At 49.4% G+C, this 17,513-nt stretch overlaps 1 protein-coding gene across 1 annotated transcript in view; it reads left to right on the top strand.

The window, feature by feature from the left end:
* SF3B3 (splicing factor 3b subunit 3) overlaps positions 1 to 7,526 on the top strand; it is a 47,460-nt gene extending 39,934 nt beyond the window's left edge. The window contains exons 18-26 of the mRNA XM_004704557.3: positions 970 to 1,144; positions 1,821 to 2,026; positions 2,117 to 2,273; positions 3,039 to 3,164; positions 3,562 to 3,774; positions 4,736 to 4,834; positions 5,504 to 5,647; positions 6,474 to 6,578; positions 6,902 to 7,526. Coding sequence (XP_004704614.1) covers positions 970 to 1,144; positions 1,821 to 2,026; positions 2,117 to 2,273; positions 3,039 to 3,164; positions 3,562 to 3,774; positions 4,736 to 4,834; positions 5,504 to 5,647; positions 6,474 to 6,578; positions 6,902 to 7,042 — 1,366 coding nt within the window. The 3' untranslated portion in view covers positions 7,043 to 7,526. The remainder of the gene's footprint in view (positions 1 to 969; positions 1,145 to 1,820; positions 2,027 to 2,116; positions 2,274 to 3,038; positions 3,165 to 3,561; positions 3,775 to 4,735; positions 4,835 to 5,503; positions 5,648 to 6,473; positions 6,579 to 6,901) is intronic.
* Positions 7,527 to 17,513: the final 9,987 nt, after the last annotated feature.

Here is a 17,513-nt window from a genome sequence, read left to right as displayed (position 1 = left end):
CCCTCCCCCGAACCCTTGATAATTTATAAATTATTATTATTTTAAGATGAGGTAACTTTTTAAGAGGACCTGGTTCTGCCATTTTCAAGCAGTGTTTGACATAGGCATTTCTCGGTGTCCACCTGACAGGCGTGGTTAGGTCCGTATCCCCTTCATTCAGAGTTCCAGGGTTAATTTTGCTCTGGGGGCCTTACTTCCTTGAGATACCGGTAGCAAGTTGTCGTGGCTCAGAAACAATTTGGAATATCCCTTCTTGGTCTCAGACTTTGTCGGTAACGGGACAGTCAGTCTATCAGTGCCACTGGGGTGCACACACTCCTTTGGCTGTCCTGATGGGTGTTCCTTACTGAAGACGGAGGGCTGCTGGGGAGCTATTGATGAGGAGAGAGCCCTTTCTTAGCTTCTCGCTGAGAAGGTGGTAGTGCCGTGGTGTAACGTTCCTCGTTGGTACACGTGTTGACCTCAGAGTTAGTGATTTGACCCCATCCAGTGGGGTCATGGGAGAAATACCTGGCTGTCTACTAATATAAAGGTCATAACCCTGATAACCTCGAGGGGCAGTTCTACTCTGCAACACTTGGAAGTGACTCAAAGGTAAGGTGTTTGGCCTCTCCTTTTGTTTCATGTTGCCAGATGCTAATATTAGAGCTTCTGGGGATGGTGGGTTTGCGATGACCCCCATGGTTCTTTTCAACACCATTTTCTCATCAGCTTCAATTCCGACCAGGACCGCTTCATCCCTCCTTAGACAGCCTGGTGGCCCCCCTTTCTCGGGAGGTCACCATATTGATGCCAAACTTAGTGCAGATACCCGATTGGCATAGCATGCTACAGCCCAGAACTCAAGCGATCCCCTAGCCTTAGCCTCCGAGTAGCTGGGACTGCAGGCATGCACCACCACGCCGGCAATCAGCACCATTTCTGACTCCTCAGTGAACGTTCCTTTAACTACCTTGCCTTCTGCCGTAGGATTTTGGCTCTGGAGAAGCTGGGTGCTGTCTTCAATCAAGTCGCCTTTCCACTGCAGTACACACCTAGGAAGTTTGTCATCCACCCTGAGAGCAACAACCTTATCATCATCGAGACGGACCACAATGCGTACACGGAGGCCACAAAAGCTCAGAGAAAGCAGCAGATGGCAGAGGTAAAGAGACTGACTTTCATGGGTTAAATTAAAAGGCGTTCATGTGAAATTGTGTTCAGTTTAAACCCCTGTGACTGACTGCCTTGCTTAAAGATCTCTGTTCTTTTTGGGTACTTCAGAAACACCCTTTGCCAAGCCCCTGATGTAGGGGCTTGCTTCTGAGTCTGACTAACCTGCCGGCCGGGTTTCTTTGTCATTCACCTGTCAGCCTTTGGGCTGCCTTGCCAGGCTGTTACATGTTTTCTGGATTCAAGCCCAAAGCAGCCAGCTTTCATTTTCACCACAGCACCAGTTCTTCCCAGAAATCGCCACAACCATGTAGATCAAATCCTGCCTGGACGCCATAGTCTTCCCCAGGGAACTCGCACCCTGCTTTGTAGAAAATGGTGTTTTTATTTTTGTGCTACATGTCTGCTGGTCAGGATGTGACTTCTTGCCTTTGTTCCTTTCTGCTAATAGTGACTAAGAGCAGACAGCTGTGGTAAGATGGCGTTTACCCTTCAGTGCGTTCCCCTTTCTTATCTACACACCTGCCTCTCATCTTTCGTTTGAGACTCCTGTGTTGGGCTTTTTGTCCAGGATGAACCCCACAGGAGGTATTTACTACCTCTCTCCTGCTCCCAGACCCTGCCTGTGGGCACACTGACTCCTCCGTTTCCTTCCTCTTTGGACTTAGGAAATGGTCGAGGCGGCCGGGGAGGACGAGCGGGAGCTGGCGGCAGAGATGGCTGCTGCGTTCCTCAATGAAAACCTCCCTGAGTCCATTTTTGGCGCTCCCAAGGCTGGCAACGGCCAGTGGGCCTCTGTGATCCGAGTCATGAATCCTATTCAGGGGAACACACTGGACCTTGTCCAGCTGGAACAGAATGAGGCAGCATTTAGGTAAGGCGCCCAGGACATCCAAGTTAATAGGCTGGGGCTGGGCTTTCCTAGGCTGGGACCGGTGCTAAGTGCTGCTTTCTCTCCGTGCAGTGTTGCTGTGTGTAGGTTCTCCAATACTGGGGAGGACTGGTATGTGCTGGTTGGTGTGGCCAAGGACCTGATCCTGAACCCCCGATCCGTGGCTGGGGGCTTTGTCTATACCTACAAGCTCGTGAACAGTGGCGAGAAACTGGAGTTTTTGCACAAGGTAGGAACTAGCCGGCATTCTCCTGGATCTTGGGTCCCACTGCACCCTCCCACCTTGGCTGACAGTGGGTCAGGTCTTCTGGGGACTGGCTGGGGTTGGCATGCCCCAGGACTGTCCTATTATGTGTCCAAGATCCACTGGAAAGGAAGCTTATGTGCCCCCAGCTCACTAATCTTACTAAGCAGAAAGCAGTTCCTGACCAACTGTGTTACTACAGAATTCATACACACCGTCTATAAACAGGGCTCCTTCCGCCCTGCCAGAGGGAGTGTACTCTACCTTCTCACGTGGTCTAAGATGTAAGAATTAAGAAGTAATATATGTTTTAGTGTGTGATTTAGCTAGTTATCCAGTGAGAAAAACTAATTAGTAACATCTGAACTGCAAAAGATCCACCCAGCAAGTGACTGTTGCCAGCCTTTTGAGCTCTAGAGCCCCAAGTCGTTTCCAGTTAGGTTCTTTTCCCACCACTTTTGAGACATAGTATTTGATAGTGCTGGTTAAACCAAGCACAAGCTGCTTTTGGTAATGATTGGTCCCCTTCCTCGGGGAAAGGCAGCACCAGTTTCACCCAAACCCTCTGCTGTAGATACTGCTTGCTGCGTGTGTGGTTGATTACACTGAGGGACCCAGGATTTTTCACTAGTTTGTTCTTCATGCCAGGTGCCTGTGAAGGACGTGGTTTCAGGGTCATAATGGTGGGGTAACGTGTGGCTTAGTGTTCTTCCAGCATCTCTGTTCTGTGACCGGCATTTTCTCTCTCAGACTCCAGTTGAAGAGGTCCCTGCTGCCATTGCCCCATTTCAGGGGCGGGTTTTGATTGGTGTGGGGAAGCTTCTACGAGTCTATGACTTGGGGAAGAAGAAGTTGCTTCGAAAGTGCGAGAATAAGGTAAAGATGTGTGGTGGGGCTGGGGTCTAGGGCTGGGCAGGGTGGTGAGCATCAGCTACAGAAAATTGTCTTTTCATAAAAGTTTGATTGGCATATATTTCACATACCATACAATTTAATCGTTCAGAAATTCTGTGATGAGTTCTCCCAGAATCTGAGCTTGAGAGGGCAAGGGAAGCTGCATCTCATTTCTCAGCTTCCTGCAGTCAAGAACCGGTTTCTAGTCTGTCTGTGTTACAGAGAGTGCTTCCGACACGTGGACTTGCACTTTTACCAGGCTTGTAGAGCCTTCTTGCTGTGGCCGCTCTTGGCCTCCACATACTCCAGTCAGGTTGAGCTGGCCCTCTTGTGGATCCGGAACTCCAGCATTGGACCCATTACTCTCCTTGCTTTCCAGCACATTGCCAATTACATCTCAGGGATCCAGACCATTGGGCACAGGGTAATTGTGTCTGACGTCCAAGAAAGTTTCATCTGGGTCCGCTACAAGCGCAATGAAAACCAGCTCATCATTTTTGCTGACGACACCTACCCCCGGTGGGTCACTACAGCTAGCCTCCTCGACTACGACACTGTGGCTGGTGCAGACAAGTTTGGCAACATTTGTGTGGTGAGTTGATGTTTACTTGGGTCACAGTTAAAAGGGACGCTGCTTTAGTTCTTGATCTGAATCAAGCTACGGACCCAGGACTGAGCCTTACTTAATATGAGAAGGAAATAAGTCACCCGTTACCATCCAGTTGCTTGATGCTTGGCAGCGACGCCATGTGTGCCCAGGAGAACTGCTTTTCAGACCGTTTTCAGTGGCTGGGATTTGGGGGGTTTAGATTGCTTTTGGGTGGACTTGAACTTGTAACCTGTCATTTCACACTTGAGCACATTAACCATTGACACCTGAGCACATTAACCATTGCACTCCCTAAGAGATTGTATTGAAAGTGAAATGAGGGTATACAATTCAGCCTTACTAAGACTGGGCTCTACAAACAAATATGGTTTTTTTAAAGCCTTGTGGATTTTTCCCCTCCCCCTACAACATGAGTTCACAATCATTGTCTTCCTTTGGGATAAAGACTACTTACATTTTGCTGGTCTCATTCAGTCTAGCCTGCCTTCTGTAGTTTATATTCCATGGTCTGAGTTTTAACCTTTTAGTGCGATTTGGGGGACCTTTTACTGAGTAAATGGCATTGGTTGCTGTCTCCTTAGTGTTCCGGCCCTCTTCACACTTCCTCGCTGTGTTTACGCTTCCCTTCCCTCTCTCCTAACCCTCCCTCCTTCTCAGCTTGTTTCCCCGGCAGATGCTGCCTGGAGCTCGCTCCGTTGGTCGCCCTTGGAGTGTGCATCTCCTTACTGGTGGTGGCCATGGTCTTTGTCCTTCTGCTCTCCGCAGTATTAGACACCACCCCCTTCCCCGCTCAGGAGTCGATTGATTCTTTTTGGAGTTTCTCACTCGGCCCCAGCTGTTGCCCACCCAGAAGGCCTCTGGGCCTGGGGGAAGACCTGTTGTTTGGTGACCTGGATAAGCAAGTGCCGAGCCCCGCCCTTAGAACTGTGTCGCTTTCTTGTAGGTGAGGCTCCCACCTAACACCAATGATGAAGTGGATGAGGATCCTACAGGAAACAAAGCCCTGTGGGACAGAGGCTTGCTCAACGGAGCCTCACAGAAGGTAAACTTCCAGAAGGGTCCCAGGAGGGAAGATACAGGCTTGTGTATTTCTCTTCCCCACCCCCTTGCCCAATGTCCTTAACCAGAGAACCCTATTTCGCTTTCCCAGACACGGCCTTTTCTTTTAGGAAATTCCAAGCAGACAGCAGTCGCCCTGGAACAGATGGGTTTTGGATTTATCATAAGACACAAATTCCATCCTTGTGCCTCATTTTCTCCCTGGAGCATGGAGAGTGGGCTGGACAGGCTCCCTCTGGCACTGTTTCTCAGAGATATGTCCTGTGCTGTGTTTTCCTCTGACAAGTGTTAGACTCATATGGTCATGCCTTTCTGGACAGGTCAGGCTAGAGCTGTTTCAGAGTTCAGTGATGAATCTCCTGGCCCACCCTCATCCAGTTTTCTAAAGGTTTTATTATAAATTTGACAGTTATTTAAAAGATCTTTGGATTCTGATTGAGTTTGAAAAATGATCCAATATCCAGACGTTTGTGAAGTACTAAGCTTTAAGTAGATGATGAAAATATTTTAAAGTTGGGGGTCATTTTAAGTTTTTATAATTTTTGAACTTCAGAAGATTGTGAGAATGGCTTGCTACTGGCATTGCTCCCACTTGGGAAGGAATCCAAAGCAGACTCCTGCAGCATCAACACTCACTGTTTTCCACTCGCAGGCCGAGGTGATCATGAACTACCACGTGGGGGAGACCGTGCTATCGCTACAGAAGACTACGCTGATCCCTGGAGGCTCTGAATCCCTTGTCTATACCACCCTGTCAGGAGGAATTGGCATCCTTGTCCCATTCACCTCCCATGAGGTGAGAACTCCCATGCCGCTCTGGTCTTTGCCTTCCCAAGGTTGTTTCATGGTGCTGACCCTACCTAAGAAACAAACTCCTTTGTCCATTTACAAGTAGGAATGCGCTACTTGTTAGGACTACAGGTAGAAATGTCCGGGCCGATAGGAAGCTAGCTGTTTGCCCCTGGGGCTCCCTTGGTAATTTTTACTGCAATAGAATGTCGTGGTTACATTCTTTTGTCAGTACGAGGTCAATCTGAGAAAGATAACCAACCCACACCCTTGCTGCAAAATTTTAAAATACGGGAAAACCCATTGTCCTTGAGTAGTTTTTGCCTCATGGCAAACCCTGGGCAGTACAGAGTAGAATTGCTCCATTGAGTTTTTCTTGGCTGTGATTTTTATGCACACAAATTGCCAGGCCTTTCTCCTGTGGCACTGCTAGGTGAGTTTAAGCTGCCAACCTTTAGATGAATAGTTGAGTGTAAACCATTTGCTTCACCCTGGGACTTGGTCTAAGCTCAGAAACAGTCCCACAGGACAGATGGGATGGGATGATGGCCACTGGGCCATGGATGGCCACCTGGGGTTGGCTAAGAGACGGGACAACTTTCAGGATCAAGATCACTTTCAGACAACACTTTGTACATTTGAGGTTCTCATACCACAAACATGCTTAGGACCTGTTCCTGTTTGGGCAGGACAGCATACACTTGTCCAAAGAGAGACTGCATAGTTACTGTCTCTTTGGTTAAAAAGTGTGTGCTCTTCACCTCTCTGGAAAACCATAGAATGGTGGTTGGAATCCCGTTTTCCTTTGAGTGACAGGTGGTCTCTTCCTCCAGGATCATGACTTCTTTCAGCATGTGGAGATGCACCTCAGGTCTGAGCATCCCCCTTTGTGTGGGCGGGACCACCTCAGCTTCCGGTCCTATTACTTTCCCGTGAAGGTAGGTCTCTGTTGGGAATATGGTTTGAAGGGTGATCCCCAGGCATTGTGTGAAAAGCCAGAACCATCCTGAATGAAGGACAGCCAGTGGGGGGCTGATGGAGGCATCGATGGGCTGGGAGGCTGATAGCGTTGAGTAGTCTCTCCCTTCAGAAACGACTGGGTACCCGGTTTTGCTAGTCTGATCTCGGCTAATGAAGATGCGCTTAGAGTTCCTGGTTCTACAAATGACACTTAGGGATTTGCAAGAGAACGTTCATTAAAGCAGTTGCTTCAGCATGTGCCATGTTCTTGGGGCATTTACTTTCTTTTCTTCCATCTTAGAATGTGATTGATGGAGACCTCTGTGAGCAGTTCAACTCCATGGAGCCCAACAAACAAAAGAATGTCTCAGAGGAACTGGACCGAACCCCACCCGAGGTGTCCAAGAAGCTCGAGGACATCCGGACCCGTTATGCCTTCTGAGCCCTTCCTTTACTGGTTGGACTTGCCTGGGGCTCTGTGTCCTGTTCCCCTCAGTACTACCACCACCACTCCCTGGCTCTACACCCATGTGCCAGAAGTTGGCTGGATATTTCAGACTGTGTGATATTAAAGCTGAGAACTCTTTCTCATCGACACTTTCCCTGCAATGATTGGTTGCCCCTAAAATTGGCACTAAGGTTGCTAGATTGTCCCAGCCTAGAACAAGATGCCTGGCCCCAGATTCCAGTGTGGAATGGGATGGTCCCCTTTACCAAAGCCTTCCCCGGCATTGATATCTCTTGATTCCTGGCTCTCTGGTCTACTTTTGTATACACCCTTCAGTTTTGAATTGGTTTTCCTGTAAATACCGTTTTGTACAACGTTACATTTGTGGGAGGGTGGGGGATCAGATTGAATATAGTCTAATTCCTGAGTTCTGCCACTCCGGCAGGGGACCAGACATATAAACCATGTTTTTCGAGTGGCTAGTGTCCATGTGTCTTCTGTGAGCCTGTGCCGAAGCAGGAAGCGTTGCGTGTGAGTCCTTCTGGGTCCTGCTAGGACACTTGCCACGTGTAACCCCTTCCTCTCTGTGCTGTGCCCTGTGATGGTGTTTGGTGTTTCCTCACCCATTCTGCTTTGCAGGTGACGGGGGCTCAAAATCAGCCAGGTTGTGATCTCGACTTTTGCGTGCTGGGCACTCAGGAAGGGTGGCTGACTCACCTCTCCTGTTTGAGCTTTCAGCTCTCTTCTACTTCTAGGTCCTGGAGTGAGGGATCTGACATGCCTTCCAGCTGAGTAGTCTGTTTCAGCAGATAGTCCCTCCTCGTCTCCAGACCCTGAAATGATCCCTTGCCACGTGACTGCTAGGAGTGGTCAGTAAGTACAGAGTAGCCCCAGTGCTACCTGCTCTTGAGGACAAAGTCAGTGTACATGAGCCCTAGTTAAAGGAGTCTGGCTAACCAAGGGAGGCTTGTCTTCATCTTGGGCAACGCTTGGAGCCCCTTTGGGTGTGAAGTGGGAAGCCCTTGGCAGCCTGTTAGCTTTTAGCGCGCCTGGCCTTGGAAATATCCAGCCAGCACCTGAGAATTCGCTCTTTCTGCCTAATTGTGTGCAAAGCCGTCATCCTCCAGAATACCGAGAACCTGCTCCTTGAGCCTGGAGTAATAAGCTCACTGCCGTTTTCACACAGTTTTATCTGTGTGTCTTCCAGTCATCTTCTGTTGAGTAGGTTCTCTGCCGGTGGGGCTAGGACAGACTCAGGGTGGGGTGGGGGGTGGTGTGACGTGATCTCTGACTTTAGAGAGCCATGGCCTGCTGAGCAGTTTCCTGGTGCTGTCTCCTGGGTCTGGGTGTATGTTCCTTGGGCCAGCTAAGTTCTGACAAGGATTGAATTCTCACACTGGACCAAACGCCCTGGCACTGAGTTCGCCTGTTGGGTTTCCAAGGCCGTGAAAACAGCCTCCATCTCTATCTCAAGGAGTGGCTGTCGGTCTGAGCCCCAGTGCTCGCTCAGAAGTGCCCCACAGAAACCCTCTACTTAATCTGTCAGCCTCCAGGGGGTTGACCTGCAGCCCCCTGAGAAGCTCACTCACTGTAGGTCTAGGTGACTTCCTGAAGCCCCTCACTCTTCCTACATTAATAGTGTGTGGGTTGATGTAAGAAAGGAAAACTCCGTCTTCTTTAGAATCCAGTATTGTCACTATTGAGCTTGCATCCGGTTCCCTGACCCCTGTGAGAGGATGGGCTCTGGCGATGCAAAGTCCTAGCAGGCTTGCTGAGTGTGGTGGAGCAGGCCAGGCTAGCGTTCTTGGCTGGTGCCCTGGCACCCACCACAAGTGTTCAAACTCTGGAAGTGAAGTGAGGCTTGCTTACAAATCCCATTTATGCAGTTAGAGGACTGAGCACCTTTTTCTTTGTGATCCAAGTGGGTTTTTTTTTTAAATCATTTTATTAGGGCCTCATATAACATCACAATCCAGACATACATCAATTGTGTAAAGCACATTTGTACATTCATTATCCTCATCGTTCTCAAAACATTTCCTCTCCAGTTAAGCCCCTGGCATCCCTCTCCTCACATTTTCCCCTCCCTCCCTCCCTGCTACCCCTCCCTCATGAACCCTTGATAATTTATAAATTATTATTTTGTCATATCTTGCACTGTCCGACATCTCCCTTCACCCACTTTTCTGTTGTCCGTCCCCCAGGGAGGAGGTTATATGTACATCCTCGTAATCAGTTACTCCTTTCCACCTCACCCTCCCTCCACCCGAGCATGTTTTTCATGCAAGGCTCTCACGGTAATAAGCCACACATGCATTGGACCCTTATGGAGGGGCTTGCGTGTTTTAGGAAAACCTATAATTGACTGCTTTGAAGGAGCTCTCCTGGGCTCTGACCGTGACGACAGAGAGGATGCTGGCTGTAAGACGGCTCCCATTCTGCTTCCTATCAAGTTCCTGTGACTTGGGTCTAAGAAAGAACAGGATTTTAGCTGCCTCAGCTTTCCCTTGACGGCCCCCCAACCCCAACCCCGGGCAGAGGTCCCACAGGATGTGTCTTTCGGAAGATCTCTTGCCAAGAAAAGCATTCTTCTGAGGAGCTTGGGGAATCTAGTTTGGGCTGCAGATGGAATGTTGCCCTTGGTCTGCGTGAATGTATTGTTAGCAGGACAGCTGCTAGGGCTGGGAAAGGGGATGCCTCCTGGGGAGGCTGCAGCTCTCCCAGCTGCCGCTGGTCTCCACTGACGGCCGGGCCTTCGGAGGAAAGCCAGCCCCAGTATGCTGGGAGGCACCTTCAGATGACGGCCAACCTACATTTGAAAATGTCTTCGTTCCCAAGCTCTGTATTCAAAATAGAAATAGTATGTTTCCATGATTCATTCGCTTGCTCATTTGCATGCGAAGTTTGTGGGAATACTAGATGTTTAGCGCCCCTTGAAGTATTAATTATCAAGGACTATATAGCTAGAGCTCTCAGAGGAGCAAAAGGAAAAATTGAGAGAGCATATATACCACCCCCACCCTACCCCCGGCTGCCCTTGGTGCTCAGTGCCACTGATTCCGTGCTGACTCAGCCCTTAGAACAGGGTCGAACTTCCCTGTCGATTTCTGAGACTAACTCTACAGAAAGCCCCGTCTTCCGCACAACAGCTTATGGTTTTAAGCTGCTGACCTTGCTCATTAGCCACCACCTTGGGCCGATGGTCAGTTTACATTTGGGGAGCTGATGGGCCCAGACAGAAGACTCCTGTTCATCAGGAGCTACTGCTTTAGAAGCTTTGGAAAGCCCCAATTGGGAGACATGCTACAACAGCTTGCTAAATTTGTTCTTGTGCAAATCTTACCTGAGGCTGGCTGTGTACTACCTCCTCCCAGGCCTGTTCTGCACAAGAAGGTGGGGGAGGAGAGAGTAGAACCTAGCCCTGAACATTTGGGGTGTTTATGTCTGGGGGTGGTAGGGTCTCTGGAGCAGTGGTTTTAAAAGCTTGAAAGGATCCCGAGTTTGGCGAATGCAGATCCCAGGTTATTACCCCACGTTATTCTAGAAGCACCCTGCAGGTGTGTCGGCATTCTGGACCACAACACAGTGATGGTCGGGGAGTGAAGATTGCTAATTGCTTGCAAACATTGGTCCTTGTTGAAAGTGAGACAAATGTTGTGAGAGAAACAACCAAGTTTGGAAATTCCAGTTGTAGGACAAACTGACAAAGCAGCTTAGTAGCTCAGCTGGAAGTAGCTGAAGACCCCGGCTCAGCACCACCCCCATATCTCAGCTCTGGTGATGCTCCGTGATCCCAAGGACATTTCCTCCCCACCCCTCGACCTCCCCACTCAACCACCTTCCAGGACCCTGGCCCCACCCTTGTATGACCTTCAAGCAACATCTTAAGGAATGAGAGAACTGCTTTTTGATTAGATCATTGTAGGAGTTTTTTTTTTTTTTTTAATGAATGAAAAGATTTTATTGGGGGCTCTTAAAGCTCTTATTACAATCCATACATCTGTTTTATCAGGCATATTTGTACATATGTTGCCATCATTCTTTTCTAGACATTTGCTTTCTCTTGACCCCTTGGTTCAACTCCTCTCCCCCCACCCCTCCTCGTGACCCCTTGATAGGATATAAATTATTAATTTTCATATCTCACACCGACCACTGTCTCCCTTGGAGGGGGTGTGTGTGGTTATGTGTCAATCATTACGATTGGTTCCCCGTTCTCGCCCCACCTTCCTCCTCCCCTTCTGGTGTTACTCCCATTCCTGTTCCTGGGTTCCCTGTGTCGTGAGCTCTTATGTACATGCTCCAGTCTAGTTCGAAATGAGAGGCAGCACTGGGGTCATGGTAGTGGGGGGTGAGGAAGCCTCAAGGAACCAGAGGAATATTGTGTGTTTCATCGGTGCTTTACTGCACCCTGGTTGACTCATCCCTTGCTGTGACCGCTCTGTGGAGGGATGTTCCATTGTCTACAGATGGGCTGTGGGTCTCTGCTCTGACCCCCTTTGTTTTCAATGATAATGGGCTTTTGTAAGTGTGTGGGGGGAGGAGTTCTTACCAGCTAGGCATGCTAAGTTTTGAATAGACCTGTGTATAGAATGTAACATGATTGTTGAGAAGCCTTATTCTGTCCTGTGGATTATTGGAGCCTGATGCTGGTAGGAAGGCATCCTGGGAAGTCTTGCCATTCAGGAGCTCAATGCCATTACTGAAGAAAGATGGGTGAGGCACATAAGTTATCCAACCCCAAAATGTCCACCGCTGTCCAGATGGCCCTGGGATAGATTATGAGCAAACAGCCCGATAGGGCAAAGTGAAAGTGCTCTGTAGGGTTTCCAGAGAGCCAGACTGCCTCATCCTTGTCCCACATGGTAGCTGATGGGTTCTAATTAAAAAGAAATCCAAGTATTGAAATCGTGAAAAGGGCACTGGACAAGGAGTGAAATGGCTCAAGTTCACCAGCCTCTGCACATTCTCCATTTCTGGTCCAAGGTTAGAAGAGGAAAACCCCACCCTCCAGGGGATTGAGGACCCTGGGATGCACCTGGGTCCCAGGAACTGCCTCCATTTTGAATTGCTGCTCTGTATGTGAGCAGGCCTCTCCAGTTCCGGAAGCTGCAGAGAACACTGGCTTCATCCAGGCTTCTGTGAGGTCCTGCTGCAGTGTTCCCCCATATTGAGTGGCTCACCCTCGGCTCTTCCCACGAGCTGCCTGACCAGGGTGAGTCAACCGCTTGGCAGACTTCAGGGGAGGGTGAGGGGGGGGGGTGAGTACAGCCCTTGCCTTGGGCCCTCCTGGGGTGGGAGACTGGCTGGGAGCATTCCTGCGTGGGCATTATTGTGGCAGTGAGGGCTGAACCAGGAATCTGATTATGCTAATCCAACTAAGAAAGCATTTTTTTGAATACAGACTTCGATGTTGACATTCAAAACAAGATAAAGGACAGCCATTTGCTAAACTAGATATTTGGGATCCTAGGTGCTAATTAAAAAGAAAATCTAAAAATGTACCGCCATTGAGCCCATTCTAATTCATAGTGACAGGGTAGAACTGCCCCTGTGGATTTCTGAGATTAACTCTGCAGAAGTAGAAAGCTTCATCTTTCTCCCACTGAGCCAGCTGGTGAGTTTGAACTGCTGACCTTGTGGTTAGCAATAGGGCCCCTGAGTCAAGCAGTCTGCTCACGGGTAGGGAATCACTGCCAAGTGCCCTGTGGGATATTCGGTGCTTTGAACACAGCCCTTTCCCTTGCCCCTTGTAACATCCAATGGTGGAGCAGCCAAGGATCCCCTGGGAGGTGCTCCCCCTAAACTACTCAAAACAAATACCATCTAAGGAAAGTCAGGGCACTTGCTGTGAGAACAACTTCAAAGACTAGTTAGTTCCTCTGAGGTAGACCTGCCAGTATGCATAGCTGTGACCCAGGCCCCCTGAGCGGCTCCTGTCTCTGGAGATGGGCCTGAGGGCAGAGAGGGTCCCTCTGCTATCCCCAGGGTCCAAGGATCCCACAAGCTGGGTTCCTTCAGGTGGGAAAAGCCCAGGCTTTGGCTTAGGCTTGATCTCAGGCCCCAGCTGTGTAAAGTCTGTTGGGACATCTAAAGATCGGAGGTTTCTCTCCCCTCCATCTGACCGTGTTCTCGGCCCCACAGACACAAATGAGCACTGCCTGCCAGCTTTAGGATGTTTTGCATGAAGGGTTTTGTCAGGCTGAATGTGGTCCAGAGAGAAAACTGGAGTACCCCTTGAAACAATCCAACATGCCTGAGAGTAAGACTTCTTGGGGTTCTGGGGGACCCTGGTTGTTAGTGGCTTGGTGGGTCTGAATACTGCCCTGGTTGCTGCTGACCTGGGGCCACCCCTCTGCTCTGCTTCCAGGCAGGCTGGGGCCACGGGGCCCTGCCTCACCCTGGCTGCTCCAATTCCTGAAGTGGGGTTGCATCCCCTGCTTCCTCTGTCCATCCTACCCAATGTGGCTGGCCACTCCCATCAGGCCCCCAGTGTCCCCCGCCACTTGGCACCTGCTGTACACTCTGGAGCCTCTTCAAGCTGCCAACAACCCTACAAGACTGAATCCTGGAATGTGAGCGGGTAGGAAGGGGGTTCGTTTTCTCATGCGGCTTGCTTTCAAAGTCCTGGTTGGGGGTGGGGTGGGGGTGGCAGGCACTGAACCGCTGCTTCGCCAACCATGGAGAGACAGACTTGAGATAAAGAGCCAGCCAAGAGGCTCTAGCATATGCTTCCGAGGAAAGCTGTGGGTTCCCTGCTCTGCGCTGTCGTTTTGTAACCTTGGCTTTCCCAGCCTTGCAGGAAGGAGCACACGTGCAAGACCATAAACCAAGGGGCAGCTCTTGCTCACGTCTGAGTTCTCTGAGTCGACAAAGCCCACATTCTTAGGTGGTAGTCAGGGGCTCTCCACCTTATAGACCTTAATACATTTTTAAAAAATTGGACTTACCGAAAACAAATTGGTGGTTAAAAAATGGCTTATGTGCTATCTTGATGTTCATCTTGATGTATGTCTAGAGTTATTTGAAAGAACTGATTTCCACTCCTGGAAAGGGGGGAAACAGCCTTCCTCATCCTGACCGTAGTCTGCAATGGAAATGACGTCTGAGGCTTTTACAATTTGCCTTCTAGGTCGCGAGTTCTAGGTCGTTGTGATCGTCTGACAGTGCCTGCCCCGGTAATAAGCCCACCGCAAGGGGCACCTTTTGTCACTGTGGCGAAGGTGCATTATTTCACAAGCAGTAGGATTTTTATGGACAATTCTGTGGAAATGAATTTTTTTGTCTTTTAGGGGGCCCCCCCCCACGTTTGGAGTTTATTCTCCTTCCAGAATGAATAATGCTTGGGGCAAAGGGCAAGAATATTTTGGATTTTTGTAGCTCAGCTCACATTGCACATGTGTTCAGTCCACTCAGAGATCACTAGCCTGATTTTCAGGTCAGTGATGAGAGAGGCTCGGGAGGGGGGGGAGGGAGGTTTTCTCTGAGATGTTTCAGGAATGGGCCTTTAGGCAGTCTGGCTAGCTACCCTGGTTTGTGGGATACAGCTACATGGCCTTGAACATTTGCAAACGTTGTTAGGTGTCCTCAAGTTGGTTCCAACATCGTACAAAACAAAACAACAGTAAAAAAACCAGAACAAAGCCCTATCTGGTCCTGCACTGCCCTCACACTTGCTGCTGTGTCTGAGCCCGTTTTGTGTATCTGCCTCTGTGTCAAGCTGACTCATGGAGGTGTTCTTTTTGCTGCGCCCCTTCCAAGCTCGATAGCCTTTTACAAAGGTTGGGCTCTCGATACCATGTCCAAAGCTCATGAAGACAAATGTTCGCCATCCTCGCTTCTAAGCAACATTCTGGCAGTGCTTGTAAGATGGGGTTGCCACCCTTGGGGCAGACCATGGTACCCTTTGATACTCTTCACCTCCGCCCTGGTGTGAGGGCATTCGCTTTCTTCAGCCGTCCTCCTCCTTGGATGTGAGGCCATTGGAAATACCATGACTTAAGTCAAGTCCACCTTAGGTCTCAAAGCGGCATCTTTATTTATGATGTCGGAGGCATTTGGAAAATGCTCTAAGCAATAGTTTCCTTTTAGTGAATTCAAGTTACACTATATGCCCAAGAGACTGTAACAAAATCCTGTAAATATTTTAAACAAGGGAATAAAAACAACCAAATAAAGAGTACAGCATACAACTGGTATGTTTTCTTATAAGATAGGATTGGCACCCTTTTCTATTAAACTTGAGTTTCCAGGGCTGTCGACATCTTTAGTCTAAGGCTTTTGCAGCCGATTTTCCCGGTGCAGGACATGTTTTGGTTTGCTGCTTCCTTTCGTGTTGATTGTGAATCCAAGGAAAATGAAGTCTGCTTATATATGGAAATTTAACACCTCTTTGAGAGAGCGGTGTCCCCTGCTTTCTGAAATTAGACCGTTCCTATGAAGCCTTCTGTCATCCCAAATGAGGTAAAGTGAAGAAGCAGTTACCATGAACTTACATGGGAAAAATCTCTGAGCATTTCCAGACACACACACACACACACACAAAAAAAAAAACAAACCCTACCAAATCGTAGCAATTAGTGTGCACAGGCTGAGTGTCGTTCTGAGGAAGAAGCTTTGTGATGGCCTGGATGCATGCCGCCTCTTTAATAACTCGCTGCAAAACAGATCTCATATCCTTCAGTTCATGAACACATGCTCCCTACTGTATCCTCTCAAAGCGATGTGGCAGGAAGCACTTAGTTCACTCCTGGCCCTTTAACAAGCTTCCCTCCTTGGTCAAATTGGGCATTTTACAGGCTGGGCAGGCTCCTCTTGCTGGAACACAACTCTTTGGGAGAATTTTTTTTTTTGACCAAGAGTAAGTAGGATAACCCCATATCTGTTTCACATCTGGAGGGCCGGACAATGGAGGGAGGGGCCAGGAGGACAGGCCCGGGCTCCTTCTGATTGTTCCCAGGCTCTCAGCCTCCCCCTTCCATCATACCTGGATGCTGCCCTTCCCGTCTGAGCCCCTTCCTCAGAGGGCAGGTGGAAAGGAGCCCCAGGGCTGAGGGGAGACCCCTGGGGAGCCATGGACACACCTTCCGCTTCCTACCCTGCTGCTGCTGTGGTAGGTGGCGCAGCAGACAGCATGGGCTTCAGGCTGGTCAGACTGGATTCCAGTCCACTCCGTACCCCTTTCCATGGTCCAGCTGTGGGCAGTCACTGGGTTCTCTGAGGGGATTGACACTGCCCAGAATTACATGAGGTGACATAGGTAAAACTGGCACACAGGTACAGAGAGAGATGTGTAAAAGAGCCTGCCTATGCTTGATAGAGGTTGGTACTGTGGGGGCAGAAGAGTCACTGACCAAGCCTGCCCCGTCACTTGGAAACAACCTACACATGGGTCACCCACACCCTGGATTTTGTTAAAACTCGGGTTCTGGTTCCTGAGTCCTGGGATACTGCTGTACTTCTAAGAAGCTCTCAGGTGATGCTACTGCTGCTGGTTAAGAAACTACGCGTGGAATAACCAGGGTCTGTATGTACAAATGCAGCTGTGTCCTATAGGGTCTCCTAGATGTTCTTATAACCTGCTGCTTTTTTTTTTCCCCTTTCACTCGGTATAGTATGACATAAAAACCTTTCCATAAGGTGGAGTTCTGTAGTCTTTTGTATATACGCATTGCCATCAATTTGATTCCGACCACCTGAAAGGACAGGGTAGAAATGCTTCTCTGGGTTTCCGGAACTGTTAACTCTTTACTGGAGTAGAAAGCCTTGTCTTGCTCCCCAGGCGGTAGATGGTGGTTTTGAACTGCTGACCTTGCGGTTAGCAGCCCAACACATAACCACTACACTACCAGGGCTTGCTCCTTTATGTATAGTGGCTATGTAATAGTCCATTGCATGGAGGGGCCATAATTTACCTTACTGGTCCCTATGTTTAAATTCAGAGGGCTACCAAGTTATCACCATCGGGTGGTGGTGGTTGGGTGCCCTGGAGCCAGTTTGGACTTGGCAAGCCTTGTGTAAAATGCGCCGATGGTTATATTCCAGTCCATCATTGCAGCCGCTGTCAATTCCCTTGAAGGAACCGTGTCATCCTCGCTTCTACGGAGCGTCAGTTCTTATTCGTTATTGTAAATAATAATGAATATGAAACACTCATTCCCCTATGACTGTTTTGTTTTTTTTTTTAAGCAAGCAGGTCTGAATTTATACATCCCAATGCGCAACACCTGACCGCGAGGCTGGGAAAGGCTGGCTCAGGCTCTGCAGTGAACAGGTAGCACGGGGTTGGGAGGGAGGGACAGACGGACCGACTGAGGGCCTGTGTGGGAGAAGGCAGCCCCACACCGGCCTTCCAGCTCCCTTCACGCGCGCAGCGCCTTTGCCAAGTTTGGGTCTGTCCCCCGTTTTACAGATGAGGTGGGCAGAGGCGCAGGGTCCTTTCCCAGCAGCTTCCCCCGGCGGCGGC

The sequence above is a fragment of the Echinops telfairi genome, unplaced genomic scaffold (genome assembly GCF_000313985.2).
Source record: "Echinops telfairi isolate 266 unplaced genomic scaffold, ASM31398v2 ScPeMD7_2291;HRSCAF=2852, whole genome shotgun sequence".
Classification (NCBI taxonomy): domain Eukaryota; kingdom Metazoa; phylum Chordata; class Mammalia; order Afrosoricida; family Tenrecidae; genus Echinops; species Echinops telfairi.
This window is presented reverse-complemented; position numbering and strand designations above follow the sequence as displayed.